Here is an 18,932-nt window from a genome sequence, read left to right as displayed (position 1 = left end):
GCAACCTTAATTGCCTCAAAAACTTGATATTATAAGATATGTAAATGTATATATATAAATATGATCCATGACATTAGTTAAAACAATCTACTTAGTTGCACACTTGCATGCAACAACAACCTAATTAGCCAGTTAGCATCTCAGACTGAAAGCATCACATGGAAAAAATGAATGAGAGAGAGAGAGAGCCTGAGATCTCCTGCAGTCCAGAACCCTCATCTGGTTCTTGAATTTGATCCCGAAAACTTTCCAGCACAGAAGGTTTACAAATCGAATTTCATCGCCTCCGCAGTCTTACGGTTATATCACCAAATGGATTCCGCTCTTCCCCATGGATGCAGTCTCTTGTTTTAAGTCAGCCAAAGTTAGAGTAAAACAAAAAAGATTCCTCATAAGTTATAACTCAACACTTGATTCTACAAATCTTAGCTTCGTCCCAGCCCAGAAATAGCCTCGACTCAACACACTTCTTCCAAATATTACACCCTCACTTCTTTGAGCAAGAATTATCAGCTTCATATGTTCTTCATAACCAACACTAACAAAAAACTCCAATGCTACAGCTACGCAGAGTTAGCTGCGAAAACAAACACACAGCATTGGCTATATATCAAACATAAGCCAAAACAGTCATTTTGAGAATGTAAGGACTAGTCCATTAAATTTGTTTGCATATTTTTCGATGAACAAAACCATCTTTACTATGTAAACACTTTAACAAATAAGGGATGTGCAAAGTACCTGATCACCAGCAGATTCACCGATGAGTCATGCAACGAATTTGAAGGGCATCATTTCCCCATCCCTGTTGTTCCTCTTGAATCCGCTTGACCGACTCCACAAGTGACATTACTGCTTTTCCCTTCACCTCAATCAGCTCAAGGGTTGGAATTTCACCGATATCTTCAGGTATCTCAGCAAGCTGCCAACAGTCATCGAGCACCAGGCGCTTCAGCAATGGGAAGTGGCTACTTTCAGTTATCCAAAGACAGAGATCTGACTTTTCTATCAGCAGAAATTCCAAATGAGGGAATTCTCCTTCAGTTGTTTCCCATTTATTGCCTTTGCATGCCTGATATGTTAGTTTGAGCACACGGAGATTTGACAACGAACCAACAATAGTCATCTCTTCCCAAGGAAGAGGCACACGGCTTAAGGTCAGCCTTTTCAGCATTCTAGGAAAGGCGAACATATCCTTTTGGTAAAATGCATTACTAGAAGATGAACGTAACTTCAAATCTTCAAGTTGATGCAGATGTACCAAATTGTTCAGACAAACTTCACTATCAGAGCAATCGATCTCTAACTTCTTAAGGTTTCGGATCATTCTCAAAACCCTTTCACTACACATGGCATGTGACACTATAGAAAGTGTTTGGAGGTTATCTAGACCAGGGGTTGTTCTTCCTTCCGGATCAGGTAACCTTCCATAGAAGACAAGATGTCTTAACTGTGGCATCATCCAAATTTCTGGTGGCAAACAGACACAATGGGATCTAAAAAGCTTCCATTCATTCTTTGCACGAAGGTGTAAAGTTTGAAGACTACGAAGCTTTGAAATTGCTGAAGCAAGCCCTCCAAGATAGTAGATAGCAAGGTATACCAGATGAAACAGGTCGAATAGTTCATCTGGTAATGATGAAACATAAACATCTCTTGCATCCAACACCCTCAATAATCTAAATCTTTCCAACGTGTTTGCTACTGAAATGCGATGAAAGCACAAAATCGTATGCATGGTACTTAAGCAGTAAATTTTTGAAAAGTGTGGTAAACTCGAAGGAGTTACACTTACACGTCGCTGATTGTTTTTCCCCTCAACTGAAATGAAGTTTGTCACATTCCGGCTACTGAGATTCATAAGAAACTTCTCTTCATGTGCTTTTTTAATGCACAAATCTCGCATCAGATCATGGAGGCTGCAGCTTTTGATCCTTCCATCACTCTTTTTCTTGGTGACTAAAACAAGATTTCTCTTGACAAGATCCTCCAAGCACTCCCCTGCCTCTTCTTCCAAGGTTTTAGATCCCTTCGGGCGTCTCAAAAATCCCTCAGCTACCCATAATCTGATAAGTTTTGAGACAGGGACCTCATAATCTTCTGGAAAGCCTCCCATGTACAAGAAGCATGACCTCAAATAATGAGGCAAATGGGTGTAACTCAAAGACAATATCTTTTCACATTGTCCTCCTACAGTAACTGAATTTACATCTTGTGCAATTTTTCTCCATGAAGCTAGATTGTTGTCCATTGTGGATAGTATCCCAGCAACAACCACGATTGTGAGGGGCAGCCCTTTGCAGCACCTCGCAACCTCTTTTCCAATATTCTCCAATTCGGGAGGACAATCTTGATGTGCAAACACCATCTGTCGAAGTAGATTCCAACTTTGACCCTCTTCCATCAAACGCATCTCGTGAAGAGGGCTCAAATGATCAGCATAAGCAGCCACACTAGTTTCTCTCGTCGTTAACATGACTCTGCTTCCATTACCATCATCGGGGAGTATATATCTTACAGCATCCCAAGCCTCCGTACTCCAAATATCATCCATTACAATGAGATACCTCCTGCCTTTCAAGGTTTTAAACACGTTTTCACTACTCCGCTCAGAGCTTTCTGTGTTGAATTCTTCCATGGAAGCTAGGAGGCTTGAAAATATCACCTCTGCATTGTAGTCCTGTGATACTGTCACCCAAGCACGAATGTCGAACTGCTGCACCGTAAGTGGATCATCATAAGCACACTTTGCGAGAGTGGTTTTACCAATGCCTCCCATTCCAACGATTGTAATAACTTGTAAATTGGGTGATTCTCCACAGAGTCGTGACTTTATTTCCAACAAATCTTCATGTAAACCAACCACATAGTCAATCTTGGTAACTGGAGCAAGTCTAGAAGGCGAAGAACCTGCTACAGAAGAATCACCAAGTTGCACTGCATCTGAGCTATTATTCTTAATGGCCATCACTTCCCTTGTGATTGAATCTGCTTCTGCTCTGATCTTTCCCATTTGGTGTTTAAACTTGAATTTGGAAGCTAAAACCGTCCACCAATGTGATTTAGCTTCCCCCAGCATGAAAGACTCAAGAACACCTTCTGCTTCATATGCTAAATCTCGAATTCGCCCATCCAAAATGTTGGCCTTCTCTGGAAAATCTTCAAGAAACTCTTGCAAGAATATAAATGGTTCATAGATAGATCGGATTTGCTGTTTCTTATTACGAGAAATGGGGTATCTATCTTGATCCAAGATCATTTTTCCTGCAGTTTGGGCAAGAGAAAGAACAGCAGCATAAGCCATCTTTGCTGATCACAGTTAAGAAGTTGAGAAGATTTTGCAACTCAAACTAAACCAAGATGTAAAAACGAGTGATCAAGATCAAGAAGTTTATGTGAAAAGATTTTTGCAGATCAAGATAAACCAAGCTGGAAAAATGAGCACAAGATAGATAGATACAGAGAAATTTTATAAAAGTAATGATGAACTTCAAAAAGACATTATTGTGGCCTCCAATAATCTACTCAAAGGTAGGTCCACTTCCACATGACAACCACTAAATTTTGCCTTCCATTATTAGTACTACACATTCTAAAAAGATTTGTAGGTATTTTTGAACTACACTTATACTAACTCATTACTAAGGAATTTGCTCTACTATCCAACGAATTTAGACAATACTTCAATGAATGTTAGAGCTACTTTTCTTTAATGTAATTCTTAAAAAAAAATACTCCCACAATCCCAAGGTAGATGTCACACTTTCCTTTTTAGTTTGTCCCACAAAAATTGTCACATTTCCTTTTCAGAAAAAGTCACCAGTCACAATAATATAAAAATATATTTTCTCTCCACTTGACAAAAAAAAAAACATCTCCTAAACATCAGCTAATATAATTTCAGAAAAGCTTTGATAGCATATCTAGTAATGGGTACACAAACAAAAGGGGGGATAATGGATGTATTCTGTTGTGGAACATGGTATGTAATTATGGAAGAAAATTCGATATCAAGGAGGGACTAGGCAAGGTAACTAGTCCCAGGAAGAAAGAACTTATCTTCCTTAGCTTGTCTTTGGCAAAAGTGCCACACTACTCTATGGAGCCTGCAACTTATGATTTTGTCATCACTCCTAATGACTGAAACTAGACCTTTCTTGACTAGCAGATCCACAACATATTTCCCCTCATCTTCTAAGCTTTTATGCTCATTTTGACATTGTAAAAAAAGCCTTTAGCTACCCAAAGTTTGATGAGTTCTGAGGCATAGATCTCAAAATCTTCAGGGAAGCTTGCCATATGCAAGAAACACTTCCTCATATCTGGAGGCATGAGCTTGTAAGTTGAAGAAAATACTGCTGCCAACTGCCTATCATTTTCCTCAATTTGCAGCCACAACTTTGGAGTTCTATCAGACCTGGATGAAGGTCCTGTGACAGTAATTTCAAAGGGGCAATTAATCATTATTCTGCTTTCTTTTGTATTATGATAGTCAGACAGATTATATTTCATTTAGTATGCAATATTGATGAGCTACGGCTGAATAAAGCATCCCAGGGAGGAATGAGTAAACTGACAGCCTATACTCACTGAAATCATAAAAGTGAATTGCAACTGAAATCTTATGATCTGCTGTTACTATGTCACTCTTCGTTATCATTACCATCATCAAAACTTGTATTTGAAGCACACATATATCACATATAAACATTAACACGACAATAGACAGTTACCTGCTTGATCAGAGTCAATAAGAGAGACAGACATTCCTAGGTTTTCTAACTGGATCAGGATCTTTCTCATACTGCTTAGAACATCTGTTATCCTGTTTAGAACATATGTGATACTAGGCCTCTCCTCAGGCAAATCTGCCGTGCATTCTAGCGCCAACTCAATAGCTGATGTCAAGAAAGGTCTGAAGACAACTCTAGCTTCTTCAATGTCTTTGTCCAGCATCTCATTATCCAAAATTTGCAATACTGAATCAGGGAATGATTCAGAGATCCATCTCCTCAAGGATAACTCTCCTGAAAACATCTCATCTGTTGGCTTCCTTCTTGAAAGCATTTCCATCAGCAAAACCCCGTAGCTATAAACATCCACTGTGGTCGTGACTAATCCTTGTGATCCATACTCTACAAAGAAAAATAAACTTACTTAGATAATGAACTTCAGAGTACTCTTGGAACAAGATTTTCTTACCTGGTGCGACATATCCAACAGTACCCAAAGTACTCGAATGTATCATTCTCTCTTCTTGACTCAAGAACTTGGAAATCCCAAAGTCACCAACATGTACGACCAAATCTTCCCCAAGAAAGATGTTTTTCGGGTTTAAGTCACAATGGACAATGGGGGGTGTACAGAATTCATGTAAATACTGTATAGCACATGCTACTTCTGTCATTATTCTCAATCTTGTAAATAAGCCTAAGGAACAGCTGGATGAGTAGAGCCACTTTTCTAGGTCGCCGTTGGGCATATATGTCATCACCAATGCCATAAAATCAATCTGGGAACAACTGCTGATAATCTTGACAATATTTCTGTGGCGTGCTTTGCTAAATATTCCGCACTCTGTATGGAAGGTCCTCAATGCATCTTGTACATCTAAATCATAAACTTTAACAGCATAAACATTTTCATCAGAAAATCTTCCCATGTATACTGAGCCAATGCCACCCTTGCCAATCAAGTTTCTGTCATCAAAGTTTCCTGTGGCACGAACGATTTCTTGATATGAAATCCTCCTAAACATATCCAGTCCAATTCCATGTCCAATTCCATCAGACAAAGGAGATGGCTTTCTTGCAGAAAATTTACATACCAGGACAAAAATAAGGCCAATAACAAGGACTATTAAACATAATAAATATAATAAATGTTTTCTTGTACTTAAGGATTGGCATTTCTTCACTTCAAATCGAGGTGATCCACACAAACCATTATTACCAATGAAAAACTCAGCTGTGAAGTTGACAAAACACCCTCTGTCTGGAATTTTACCTCTAAGCTCATTAAACGATACATCAAAGTAATTAAGATGCGAAAGTGCCTCCAAAGATATAGGAATCAAACCAGAGAGATTGTTGTGGGACAAATCCAAGTATTGCAGATCCTTCAAAACTGTAAGCGATTCAGGGATGGGGCCTTTCAGTTTGTTACTTGACAATGAAAGTCGAACTAGATTCTCAAGCTGCGAAATGGTGTTTGGAATTTCTCCAGAAAGCTGATTTCTAGATAGATCCAATGCTACCAGGTTTTTCACATTGCTAACACCCTTAAGAAACCATAAAACTGAAGCAATGTTACCATTGAATTCATTATCTGACATATAGATTTCTCTCAATGAAGAAAGGTTCCCAAAACAGCTTGGTATCTGTCCAGATAGACTGTTCATGGCAACATTTAATGAGTAGAGATGTTTGAGATTGCACAGGACAGGGGAGATGGAGCCGTGAAACCTATTGCCACAGATTCCCAAATTCTTCAAACTTCTTAATTGTCCTAGTGTTGATGGAATAGCTCCAGTGAAGTGATTATACCCTAAGTCTAACCACCGCAAGTTGCTTAAGTTCCCTATCTCATCAGGGATTGGATATGACATTCTGCAAGAGAAAGCCTTCAAGGTTTCAAGGGAGGTAGACAGATTACTCGAGCCTAAGGATTTTGGGAGAGCACCAGCGATAGGATTAAACGAGATCTGTATAGAATTGAGATTCTTACAAGCTACCAAGGAAGATAGGAAGTCTTCCCCGGGGTCAGACAAGTTATTCATCAACTGATTTGCTTGCAAGTTTAGCATCTGAAGTTGATGTAAACTACCAAGATCTATTGGTATATGAGTGAACGAGTTATCAGAGAGATCGAGTGTGATGAGTTTGGAAAGATTTGAGACTGAATTTGGAATCTTTCCATAGAACTGATTAGCTCGAAGATTGAACCTCTGTTCAATATTGCCTATAAGAATATGTTCAATGTTTGGAAGGCCTCTGTCAATAGAAAATGGAAGACTGCCAGACAGGTTGTTTTCTCTAAGGGAAAGGAATCTTAACATGGAGATATTGAAGATAGCTTGAGGTACTTCACCACTTAGATTGTTTGCTTGAAAATTCAATATTCTCAAGCTGGATAGTTGTCCCAGTTCTGAAACAACCGCCCCATAAAAACTGTTCCTGCTGATATCAAATACCTCTAAATTAGACAAATTGCCAATCGATGCTGGAACTGTACCTGTAAATCCCCCAGAGAAGAATCTGTTTTTGAGAAAATGATGTTTCAAATAATTCAAGGAACTATTTTTTTCAAGCTGGCTGCAATGTGATTTGTTCCAATTGTGAACTAAAATAAACTAGGAGTAATAAAACAACAATAACAAGAGAAATCATAATGTCGTTAAATCAAACTACAAAAGGCAGGCTATCATGAACAATACCTGTCAAATAATTCCTACTCAAAGAGAGCTCCTCAAGTTGTGACCAGTTCCAAAATCCTGCAGGAACATATCCACTGAGATTGTTATGAGACAAATCCAACTTCCTCAGTTCAACGCAACCTGATAAACTAATCGGAATTACTCCGATCAAGTTGTTATTTGAAAGGTTCAACCCCTGCAGCTTCCTCAACAGTCCAAGGCTCTGGGGAATGCCTTCGGTGAGCTGATTGGACTCCATTTTCAGCACACGAAGCTGTCTCAAGTTCCCAACTTCACCAGGAATCGAGCCGCTGATGCTGTTGTTGCTCATATCCACGAATCTCAGAAATGTGAGGTTCCCGATCTCCTTAGCAATGGTTCCCTCAAGCCCCATATTTGGAAGATTGATGGCTGTTACTCTGTGTGGAAGCTCCTTACCACAAGTGATGCCAGTCCAAGTGCAGAAAGAGGTCTCCTTGGACCAGTTCCTAGCCAGAATATCAGAATTTATGTTAGCTTTTATGGAAAGGAGACTCAACTCGTCCACAGCGGACATGTTAACAAATGCAGATGCAGCAAAGCAGATTCTCAGGAAAAATATTCCCAACAACATTACAATTTTGGTTTTTTTCTCCATTTGTTATGATGGGAGAAAGCGCCAGGAGAGCTGAGCAGCTGCTAATAAATGATGATGATGGTGGCGGCGTCAAAGACACAACAATAATACAAAAAGTGGACCAGAGAAAAAGAAAAAGTTATGTTTTACTTACAATACATATTGCCCACTCAAAGGAAATAGAAAAAGCTATGCATGTAATCAATGGATTAACATTCATCGACATATTAAAACTGATGCATTAATCACTAATGTTACCCCATTTCAAATGTAAAAATAAAGGTTTAAACATAAAAGCCAAAAATAATAATGCTTCAAAGATAACTTCTTTATCTAAGTGTTGCTTTTATTTTCTTCTTCAATACAACAATAATCATGAAGATCTAAGATTCTAAATATCTAAGAGCTAGCTATTTTTCAAATATTGAAAAATGAACAGTCGATCAGCTGAATAGTTGCAGCTAATAAATGTACATAAAATTACTATATTTTCGATGACAAACAAATCACCGTGATAGTAGCATATAATATTAAGCACAACAGTCCTTACAGTGTTCTCAGCTTGTCCAGATTCTTTGACACAAATCATCGAGCACCTTATCATCAACATCATCCATTCTAACCCAACATAGAGCATTTTGTATCAGTTTATCATTGGTGTACAATTCAACCTAGTATAATTCAATCGATATATAGGTGGGGGCAGAGTGGAAGGAAACGGTGTGAAAAGCAAAAGCATGATTACATAAAGATGGTGTGGAGATGGTTGATTTCCGGAAAGGATCACCTAATTCTTTTCCTAATACATTTCCTAATCCATCCCTCACAAACATAAAATATGATGGTGGGGTCCATTACCATATATGTGAGGGATGGATTAGAAAATGTATTAGGAAAAGAATTAGGTGATCTTTTCCGGTTTATTTCATACCTCATACGAAGTAACTTCTCTTGAAATTCTCATTTTTAAAGAGTTTTGGAATTACTCATTGATAATGAAAATTTGTACACAGGATGAAAATTTTATAAAAGGAAGATCAATTTTGGTCTAAACATAAACAATTTTTGTAGCAATTCATGTAGATCTGGTCCTTTTTTTACGGTGCCGTAAATTTCCGATGATCAACCGTTAATTAGTGTTTTGTTGACCGGATTAGCCATTTTTTTTAATTACTGTAGCTAATTTTTTATTTTTTTTATTTTTTTTGAAATATTTGTAAAATAGAAAACCATTTATATAAAAACATGAATCAAAATCATTTTTTTTATTCTACCTCTCTTTCATTTCTTCTCCCCCACGCCACCAAGAACCTAATTTTATTTCTCCGCAACTTGGTCCAAAACACGTCGGACTCATCGGATATGGAGAGGTCGCTGTGTTGCAGGAGTTTCGGCAACAGCAGCGGCCCATCGATGAGACTAAGCCGTCACTGTCAACCTCAGTTGTCATTTCCACCGAAGCAATTGAATTTCAATTTTGAATTTAGATTTTTGAATTTTGAATATTGAATGTAAGACCCAAAATCTGTCCCGACAATGTTGAAATGCATATTAAGATTCTGAAACTGGATTTGGAACATCCACATAGTATTATGGACTGCTATTTCGTCGAAGATGAAACAGAAAAATAAAACAAAATACCGTCAAACCAGTCCAACATATTCATTATCAATATCAAATGCGTCCTCAACATTTGTAATTTTAAGCATGGCCAGTGTCGATTGATGTCAAAAAACCGACAAACAAATATCCACCATAAAAAAACAAGAACCCACCATCCTAAAACCAATACTCACCATAAATATAAAAATAAAAATAAAAATAAAAATAAAAAAACAACAACAACAAAGTAACCAACAATAAAAAAAACCAGAAAGGGACTTGGAAAATTTGGTTTTATCCAGATTTTTGTTCGAACAAAGTCCACGCCAGGACAACGGTAAAAAACCTGAGGATTAGAGGCAGAACGATCTAAAAGCAACATTGATTGCCGCAAAAACTTGATATTACATGATAGATATGTATAAATATATACATATAAATACAAGATATTGTATGATTGGGTAAAACAATCTACTGAGTTGAACAAACAGTTACATGTAACAGCAACCTAATTAGTCAGTTAGCATCTCTGACTGAAAGCATCACATGAAAAGAATGAATCTAGCTGCCACAAATAAAACAGAGAGAGAACAGAATAATTAGGCCTGAGATCCTGCAGTCCAGTATTCTCATCTTGTTCTCTAATATGTTTCCGAAATTTTCCAGCATAGAAGGTTTAGAAATCGGATTTCATCAGCCTCGTTCGCGGCCTTATGGTTATATCACCAAACGCAATTGGCTCTTCCACGTGGATGTAGTCTCTTGTTTTAAGGACCTGCAACAACGTTTAAGTAAACAAAAGTTAAAGTAAAATTAGAAGATTGCTCATTAATTATAACCCGAACTTAAATTTAGTACAAATATAACATAAGTTGGCAACTTGAGAGAGTTTTTGTTGGTTTTTCAGCATTTTTAAAAGCATTTCAGGTTGTTGACGGAAAAATCATTTAGTTTGATGGCTGTTTTTCAAAGACACATTAACTTAAGTTGGTCGAAATTTTGGATTTGGCTATTAAGTGAACGATGGATATAAGTACATGCTATATTCTGACTGAAAAATCACCATTTAGGCAAAGTTCGGGCATAACTAAGAATAAGCGAAATGAAGACTGGTTGCGATCATATAACATAAAGGTTTCAAGTACATGAAGATCATAATAGGTTAGCTCAAAGTGAAAGAGCTTACCAATGTTTCGAAAAACATCCTCGATGCTTCCTTGCGTGATTTTCCGATTAAGAGGTTGTCCAAGGAAAGAGAAGCCCTTCCACACTGTCTCTCTTTAATAAATGCAGATTGTAGATACTTGGAAACAGCTCTGCAAACTCAGATGTAATTAGAAACCAATCCTTATCCTGATATTAATAAAAAAACTTTAGGATTTTGCACGACAGCAATAGTTCCAACACTAATCCTAACTTTCTACTATAAATCCATTGACGAGAAATATGTAATACAGAGAGAAAAAAATATTGGGAAAAGATAATTCTTCTTGAATGAAGGGGGACATGAAATGAGCAATTACCAGGTTAGGATTTTTGCACAAACATGGATAGTTATCAAAATCAAAACTAATTCTAATTCACTCTCATGAAATTAAAATTCAGTTCATCCTCAATTCTAATTACCTTGTACGAGAAGACCACCCGATGTTCTCATTAAGTCGTGTGTCTTCAGCATCAGGCATATAGTCATCCGCCATTTCAGCCAAGTCATCATCATCAACATTTAGAAAGTCTGAAAGTAGTACAAGATATATAAGCCAAGCATATGTAAGCTTAAAAAGGAGATAGAAGAAGTGTGAGCTAATATCCAACAGACTAGAGAGAGATGCACTGCAACATCATGGATTACGACACTAGAGCAACTGAAAAGAATCATAATATCAGGGGTTTCAATGACCGGGCCCAATCAAGAGTGCATTTGCTATTTAACCTCAATTTCCATAAATATTTGCTCAACAAACAAAAGATATTCAAAATTTATGCTAATCTCTTAATAGAAATGAATCCTCAAGCAATTGTTCATTGTTGGTATTTTCTACATCAGTCGATAAGGTATAAACAGGTTGAGTAAGAAGTTCAAGCAAACCTGTATCATTTCCTTCAGCCAAATAATTGAGTTCCTGCATCATATAGACAAGATTGTCAGAAATCAGAATCTAATCAAAGTTCAAAAACAAAAAGGAAAGAAATCCAGAGCGGGCTCAGAGACACGATAGCCCAAAACGAAACCTAGAAATAGGTTCAAATATGGAAGCTCAACATCATTCGTTGATAATTGATATGAATCATTTGAAGCATTTTAGAAAGAATAACTACATTGTAAGCTTTCTTCAACAATACATGGTCGTCTTGGACATTCTCATGATTAAGAAGTTTAGTAGATAAAGGGAACTTACATCTCGATCATGCAGGTCAAAACCAGAAATATCTCCATCTATCATATGAAGTTGATAAGCTTCAGGGTCTTTGCATTGATCCATTGAGCCACCTTGCAGCAGGCTTTCGAATCCCGTATATGGAAATTCCAAGTCTAGCTGGTCTTTAGATGTAGTACTGTAAATTTCATCCTGAACATGGTATTCTGGCCCTCCATAGCCAGCAGCAGCATCTTGCGTCATCTCTGGCAGACCATAATCCTTCACTCCAAGTTCAGTTTCACACTCACCCCCATAGCCATCTGTATCTTTCCCTTCATTCCCCATTGCTTGTTCATGATTAACTTCTGCAAAGTCCAATTCATCTGAGGGCACAGCTTCCCTCTGATCAAGAACGACAGCTTCATCTTTGTCCGCATATGCATTTGTACCTTCCGATTCATTTATAGAAGCTGCCTGAACGATACCATCTGAAGCATGAAGGATATCACTAGTAGCACCAGAATCTATTAGAGCAGCATCCACAGTTGTAGGCTTGGTCCACTCTTCATTAACTGCTGCACTCGTGTAATCAACTTCCTCTATCTTATTTTCACTCAGAAGATGATTATCACATGGCTCAGCTGTTTCATTATCTATCACTCTCAAAAACTCGCCGTTTTTATCCTGCCCACCAATTTCTATTGCATTGGTCATACCAGGCCCCTCATTGTCATCCATAACCACAGTTTCAAGACAAGCACCAGACTTTTCGCGGTGGGAATTTATGTCTGGTTCAACCATAGTTTCAGGGAGATAAATATTTTCATCATTTTGGGAAGGCTGCCTCAGTTCACTCACAATTTGCGGAGATGCATCATGTACTTCATTCTGACAGACCTTGATCTGACCCAAATCATATACACGATTGTGCAAAGATGCCAATTCAACTGACATGTCTACAAAACCAAACAAGCAATAAATGAATCACATGGCGCTTTCTCCAACATCCCAATCAACAGCAAATAACCAGATGAAACAGTAGAAGGCTAAGGAACAGATAAGCAATTCGCTCAATATAGCGCAAACTAGATACCAATAATGCTACATTCAAATAGATGCCAAGCAGTGAGGCCTCAAATTGGTGAGATACCATCAGAGAAGACTTTGTTAGATCCAAACCTTTATGCAGTACCCACAACAAAAGAAAGTAAGGGACAAAAATAAAAATTCACAGAGCATGCCGCTTACAGGTTTTCAAATGATAAAGACAAGCATTAGTAAAAGAACTCAGCATTGAGCTTCTACATAAAGACATAGGAAAGAAGGTAAAATGTCTACGTTAGCACATTACAAACTCACCAGCAAATACAGGCTCAAGAAAAGTTTCATCGACCATGTGCTGTTTCTGTATCATTGATATTTCAGAGCGTGTGCATGGAGCTTTCTTTCTAACACGGCGTATGTCTTCTGTGTTGGTCAGCTGTTGCCGTATGGCACTAGCAAGATAGAGCAGTATAAGTTTTCACTAGAATAAATAGCTGGGCAATCAAGTATGTACATTCAAGCCAAAAAAAAAAGCAGGCAAACGAGCCAGTTAACATTAGCAAAAAAAATAGAGAACATACTCGCCGTGCAAAACCATTGTTTCATCCATAAGAACTTTTCTTTTGGGACCACCAGACCGAGGCGCAGCTCGATGGCGCTTCATAGATGTCACTTCAGAAGGGGGAGGTGTTGGCTTTACTCTCAACATTGACGTATTCCTTCCAACTGAGATAATATTTTCTCATAAGTTCACAAGCTATTAGGGGAAATGTACGTACTGTGAGCAATATAAAAACATGAAGTTCGATATACCTAAAATAGAAGAAAGTAAATCATCATCATCTGGAACTGATCCTGTTGTTTGTTTAAAACGGACTTGTCTTGAAGATTCAACTGAATTAAGACTCTGTTCCGTTAGTGTACTTTCAGTAAAAGTACGCTTTCTGCCTGCAGCAGTTTTGCTCCCAGCGTCATCTTCATAAAGACCCTCAAAGTCCCTGGGGATAACTTCCATCATCATGCCACTATGCAACTCCATATGTCCTTCCGGTACTGAAAGAAGTTTTTCAGGAGCAGGCAGCTCAGTGGTAGCATTTTCCAGACCATCAGCTTCAACAGCAGCCACTACAATATCTTCACCCGATGCATCATGTTGTACTTTGTTTTCCTTCGTATTTTCTTCTGAATTGCCATTTAAAGAATGCACTTGACCTGAGAAATCAAATGCACCAATTAATTGAAGGCATTCACCATCAAATCGTCAATTATATTAACAAATAAGGCTGGGGAATGCATAAGAAGCAATACTGTAGACACTTTTTTTCCAGAATTTTCTTTGTTCCATGCTTATAATTTGCCAAGGGCAGAGAAAATTGACAACATATAGCTATGAGTTTTGGCATATAATGCAATTTCCTTGCTATAGATACGCATGCGTGCTATAATAGGAGATTTAACAGTTTGCATGCAGTCGACAAACCTAGCTTTGCTGTCTCTTCTCCTCTATCAGTTGCTTCAACGTATATGACAGAATTGACATCACCATCATATGTCGGGCCAACTGCAGGTTTTAATGCACCATCTTGGTCTTGGATAGAACTACATGGCCTCAAAACATTAGTTTCAGTAGCTGAGACTTGGTCATGAGCATCAAGGTTTAATGTTCTGGATTCAATAGTGCCCTGACAAATTTGAGTTTCTGGTTCCCCTAAAATAAGTCCATTTTGGTGAGCTTTAGAAACTCCTGAAAAATAAGGTTTAATATCAAGAGGTTGTACATTTTCTGCTGACGCACCTTTAGAAACTCCTGGACCAACTTCATTGGGACACTGGTCGTTGCGGTGAGCTTCATCAATTGAGACCAAATCATTCCTATCACTGTTGTTGATGGCTTCAGTTTGCTCTGGAACATCAGATTCTTTAACGATCTCACTAGTGCATTCCGAAGCCGGTTTTATGGATTCTGTTTGACCTAAAAAATGAGCAAAATGAGCTTTACTATAATAGATTCCTCCAAAGCACAGAATTCAACATTGTCTTTAATGATTATCACCTTGTCGCCCTGTTTCTTTGGCTTCCAATCCACCTGACAGGTATCCGTTCTCGGCAGGTGGCCCCTGAGGTACTGCACTCGTAATCATATCATTCTGCGAAGACCATTCCACCTCTTGTTTATCCTCATAAGGAGCTGTATCCATGTTCTCCCTCATAGTGGACCCAGTTATATGATATTCCGATTCAAGATGATCATCACATGCAGAAGCTTCTTGAACTTTAGAAAAAATTGGCTCATCCTCCAGTCTAGGAGTACAAGGAGCATGTGCATAGTCCAGTACATCAGCGCATGCACCACCACCATCAACCTGCAAAAAAGAAGAACAAGTTCACTAATTACATCTTCAGATACCGTGGACTAACACTCCCTTTTGTGGTTGCATCATCTAAATTCTAAACCAATTGAAAAGCAACAATGATTTATTTGATGACTTATTGTTAAAAGAATGGAAAGAAAGATTAATTGTCCCTTCAGCCATCCACCAGAAATTCTTATAGCGCCAAAGAACCTACCATGGCTTCCGAATTAGTACCCATATCTTCAGGATGTTGGTCTTGTTTAAGAGTCGATGTGGATCCAAAAGATGTCTGTGGATCCACCCTGAAATCAGAAAGAGTATGGCTCTGAGAGATCTGTACTCTTTGTCAGAAAGTTGATGTGAAGCTTACCCCTCATCGGCAGGTTCAGCAGTACCAAGTTTCTCCATTAACAATTCCTGTATGCAATTGTTGATGAGAAACAACAAAATAGCTAATATTCTAGTAATATTTAACAATATAGCAGAAGCAGAACTACCTAATCCTATCCCACTACGTCAGGTCATAAATCCTATCCCACTACGTCAGGTCAGCTATATGACCACATCACGCAGTTTTATTCATTCGAAAATTAGAAAATTGAAACACTGTCCTAATTCATAATCAAGAACAAAAGGTTCTACTTAAACAGTTCCTTTATGAGTACTTTGAGCCTTCCCCTCCCCTTCTTAATCTGTGTTGATAAAACTAACTGGAGCATCTACAGGTATAATATGCACTTATCCTAACCATCTAAGATGTGATTCTTTGACTAATTGCCAATCAACCAAAAGCTAAATAACATCTTACTAATCTTAGTGTTTCATAATCAGGATTAGTTTTAAGATCTATTGATAACCTATCAAACAAAATGAATAAGAACAGAACATAATAAGAACATCAGAAGTGCACCTCTTCCAGGTCTAATCCAGACATATCACCATCACCAAATCTCTCTGAGAAAAACAAAAGAAAAACATTTAAAAGGGAATATGTAGAATCATTACATTAAATGCTAGACCAAGATTTCATCAATCGGTCTTATTACTAACCGTCCAGCCCAAACTTCGATGTGGAGTAACTGACACCGTCCATTGTATCTTGAAGAGTGATTTGCTCTCTTGAACTAATGTGATGATCGACATAGTTACTGAAAATATTACAGTTGGCATGTTAGAAAAGGATTACGAAAAATGCGATAACAAAATCTAGGGAAATATTGGCAAAGCTGCAAGAGATATCAGCCAACGGATTCTGTTATCTCCAATCTTACAATTTCTCTGTCTTTAAGAGAGAACAATCTATTTTCAGTATTCGACCGTTGGTTTATTCATTTAACCCAAAATTTGTGTTTGTAGACAATTTAGAAGTTTACTAGTAGATCCCAATCTTAATTAAGTTGGAAAATCCATAAATCCTCTGCCAGGTGTAGCTTTAAAGAAATCATCAAGACCATTTGCAAAATAACTTGCAAGGCGAAGAAATTAATATGTTGAACAAACCCTTGGAAAATGTCGCTATCTGGCAGCTCAAAGTCATCAAGATCAAATTTCTCCGGCAATGTAATGGAGTGATATGGTGCTTTTGATTCTTCTGGAGGTAGATCGACAGCAGTGGATCGAAAAGCTTGCTTAACTTTGAGCAAAGCCTCACTGCAATCGTCAAAGAGGTAGTTCACCTTTTTATTGTAGATCCTCACCACACCAAGCAGGAGATGGCTGGACAAACGAAGTGCAATTGGCACATCGGGGGAAAGAATTGAATCTGTATTATATAAGCAATATGCATTTATTAGGAGACTTAAATAGGTAGCATGGGAAACAATGAATATCCACTAAAATCAATGAATAGCGGCTAAATAAGTATGTGCCCAAAGCAAAAGTTTTCATTCTGTGGGTCCGTGAATTTCCATTTGTAATTAGCGGTTGAAAAATGCAGAAAGGTAAGTGAATTAACTATAGATGAGTTGGATTGGATGCAAACAAGTAGGACTTCAATTATTGCATAAATCTAAAACTATTTTATGCCTTCCAAAAGATGCAGATTGGATTCAAGATTGCTAATACAACATGTGAAAAAGGAATAATGATTACAAAAAAGGCACCTCAAACAATAAAAGGCTATATTCGATACCTAAGATGCACATCTGCCTTACCCAGCATCCAGTCTATGGGCGACTGGACGTCGTAAACGACAAAAACTAGAGAAAAGTCACATTAATGGCGATACATTAAAAACTCACCTACAGAAACTCCAATATCAGTATCAGCAACCTGATTCTTACGAAGCTTACGCTCCAAGTGCGCAGCTATCCAAATCGTTCCCAACGGCCCCTTCTTCGCCAATATGAACTGTGAGTAAAACATTTTCCTTTCCTACCACTTCCAATTCCAGTCAACAATTATTCTACTCTCACAAAAAACAACACCACAGCTACTTCAACACGTTGTTCTTCTTCTAACTCTTCAATCTGTGCACATCCACAGCTTTCATAACCCTAAATTCACACCACACCCCAAAAAATTGGGGGAAAAAACAAAACTTTATAAAGAAACTAAATTAAAGAACCAAACTTTCCAATTCAGTCAGGACTTCCATGTAAAAACAACCACAAACTACTTTCAATTCCTATTCCCAAAGCAGACTTCGAACAACCAAACCCTAGAATACGCATCGACGGCTAAACACCACACCAACCTAATTAAATCCTCCCAAAATCAACAATTTACCGAAATTATCAGCTCAACTAACTCAATTAACCCCAATTCAACCTCGGAGAGTCTTCACTCCCAGCTAAGATCGAAAGTGATCGACATAGAGCGCGAAGACAGCTGCTTGTGGATAGACGCATGCACGCAAATGATCCGTATGCTCAGGTAGACTGAAATCAGAGCGCGAATCACGAATTTTGAGCAATCTGAGTGAAATTTTGCCGGGTTTTTTTTGACGAAATTATTTGGAGAGTTCAAAGTGCAAAAGCGCAGCGCCTTTTGGTTTTGGAGCCGTAAATAATTCGTGCTGCTCTACGGAGTAGAATCTACAGCGTAGTGAGAATGGACGGTCCAGATCTTTCCAACCAGCGAGGCTGAGGAATCAACGGTGTAGATTGGATGGGTTGAGCGTTGGCTGCAGCGGATTTATTACGTGGCCAAATCATTGTTTTAACAGTTTACTTAATTCAACAATTAATGCTGTTGTTGAAAAAAATATAGTAGCATGGTTGAAGAATTTATCAAGTCATGGTCAAATGTAGGTAAAATTTGTTTGCTATTTAGATGAAATATCCTATGAATGTCTAGTAAGATTATTGTTTCAATTTTTTGTGAATAAAGATAGTTTTTTTAGATGAGGTTTAATTAGTAGTGGAATAATGGAGTGGTATATTTTAATTATATAATTTGGGAAAGCATGGTTATGGAATTAAATCCACAACTAGATAGGAGTAGTATAAATAGATGATTTTACTTAACATAACTTATTTGCTACATTAAATTATCGCAAAGGATTTAGAATACGTTAATCTAAATCATTTGCGATAATTCAA

General features: G+C 37.9%; 3 protein-coding genes across 5 annotated transcripts; all 3 read right to left on the bottom strand.

Annotated features, from left to right (window-relative positions):
• Positions 1-10: 10 nt before the first annotated feature.
• Positions 11-3,788, bottom strand: LOC125212648 (putative late blight resistance protein homolog R1A-10). Its single transcript, XM_048112870.1, has 2 exons — positions 742-3,788; positions 11-577 (listed from the first exon to the last, which is right to left on the bottom strand). Exon 1 carries the CDS (start codon positions 3,302-3,304, stop codon positions 758-760), a length of 2,547 nt encoding a protein of 848 aa, XP_047968827.1. The 5' UTR covers positions 3,305-3,788; the 3' UTR covers positions 11-577; positions 742-757.
• Positions 3,789-3,895: 107 nt separating this feature from the next.
• LOC125212646 (receptor kinase-like protein Xa21) lies at positions 3,896-8,720 on the bottom strand. 2 transcript variants are annotated; one of them, XM_048112864.1, is made up of 5 exons: positions 8,581-8,720; positions 7,436-7,902; positions 5,203-7,233; positions 4,734-5,135; positions 3,896-4,430 (listed from the first exon to the last, which is right to left on the bottom strand). In XM_048112864.1, exons 2-5 carry the CDS (start codon positions 7,806-7,808, stop codon positions 4,195-4,197), a joined length of 3,042 nt encoding a protein of 1,013 aa, XP_047968821.1. In that variant the 5' UTR covers positions 7,809-7,902; positions 8,581-8,720; the 3' UTR covers positions 3,896-4,194. The 2 variants fall into 2 exon arrangements, with proteins under 2 accessions (XP_047968821.1, XP_047968820.1); XM_048112863.1 differs by lacking the exon at positions 8,581-8,720 and having other exon boundaries at positions 7,436-8,073.
• A 1,278-nt stretch (positions 8,721-9,998) lies between these two features.
• LOC125212491 (sister chromatid cohesion 1 protein 4-like) lies at positions 9,999-18,377 on the bottom strand. 2 transcript variants are annotated; one of them, XM_048112681.1, is made up of 18 exons: positions 18,160-18,377; positions 17,631-17,885; positions 16,891-17,152; positions 16,441-16,538; positions 16,301-16,344; positions 15,761-15,807; positions 15,605-15,692; positions 15,090-15,399; positions 14,832-15,008; positions 14,517-14,744; positions 13,850-14,248; positions 13,618-13,762; positions 13,352-13,488; positions 12,032-12,948; positions 11,722-11,755; positions 11,259-11,367; positions 10,819-10,948; positions 9,999-10,407 (listed from the first exon to the last, which is right to left on the bottom strand). In XM_048112681.1, the coding sequence occupies exons 2-18, from the start codon at positions 17,752-17,754 to the stop codon at positions 10,309-10,311; spliced, it is 3,348 nt and encodes a 1,115-aa protein (XP_047968638.1). In that variant the 5' UTR covers positions 17,755-17,885; positions 18,160-18,377; the 3' UTR covers positions 9,999-10,308. The 2 variants fall into 2 exon arrangements, with proteins under 2 accessions (XP_047968638.1, XP_047968637.1); XM_048112680.1 differs by having other exon boundaries at positions 17,631-18,377.
• Positions 18,378-18,932: the final 555 nt, after the last annotated feature.

Source organism: Salvia hispanica, chromosome 3 (genome assembly GCF_023119035.1).
Source record: "Salvia hispanica cultivar TCC Black 2014 chromosome 3, UniMelb_Shisp_WGS_1.0, whole genome shotgun sequence".
In the NCBI taxonomy this organism is placed as follows: Eukaryota; Viridiplantae; Streptophyta; class Magnoliopsida; order Lamiales; family Lamiaceae; genus Salvia; species Salvia hispanica.
Note: the sequence above shows the minus strand (reverse complement) of the source record. Positions and strands in the feature narration are given on the sequence as shown.

Bases quoted from the DNA above. Each gene is read 5' to 3' on its own strand.
- LOC125212646 (XM_048112863.1), bottom strand. From the start codon at position 8,051: ATGGAGAAAAAAACCAAAATTGTAATGTTGTTGGGAATATTTTTCCTG. The intron at 7,234-7,435 runs GTATTGTTCATG...GGGGATTTACAG, and splicing joins GAGTAGGAATTATTTGACAG to GTACAGTTCCAGCATCGATT. The intron at 5,136-5,202 runs GTAAGAAAATCT...TTTTCTTTGTAG, and splicing joins TGTTGGATATGTCGCACCAG to AGTATGGATCACAAGGATTA.
- LOC125212648 (XM_048112870.1), bottom strand. From the start codon at position 3,304: ATGGCTTATGCTGCTGTTCTTTCTCTTGCCCAAACTGCAGGAAAAATG.
- LOC125212491 (XM_048112680.1), bottom strand. From the start codon at position 17,754: ATGTTTTACTCACAGTTCATATTGGCGAAGAAGGGGCCGTTGGGAACG. The intron at 14,745-14,831 runs GTGCGTCAGCAG...GACTTATTTTAG, and splicing joins TGGTCCAGGAGTTTCTAAAG to GGGAACCAGAAACTCAAATT. The intron at 11,756-12,031 runs GTAAGTTCCCTT...TATATGATGCAG, and splicing joins TTGACCTGCATGATCGAGAT to GAACTCAATTATTTGGCTGA.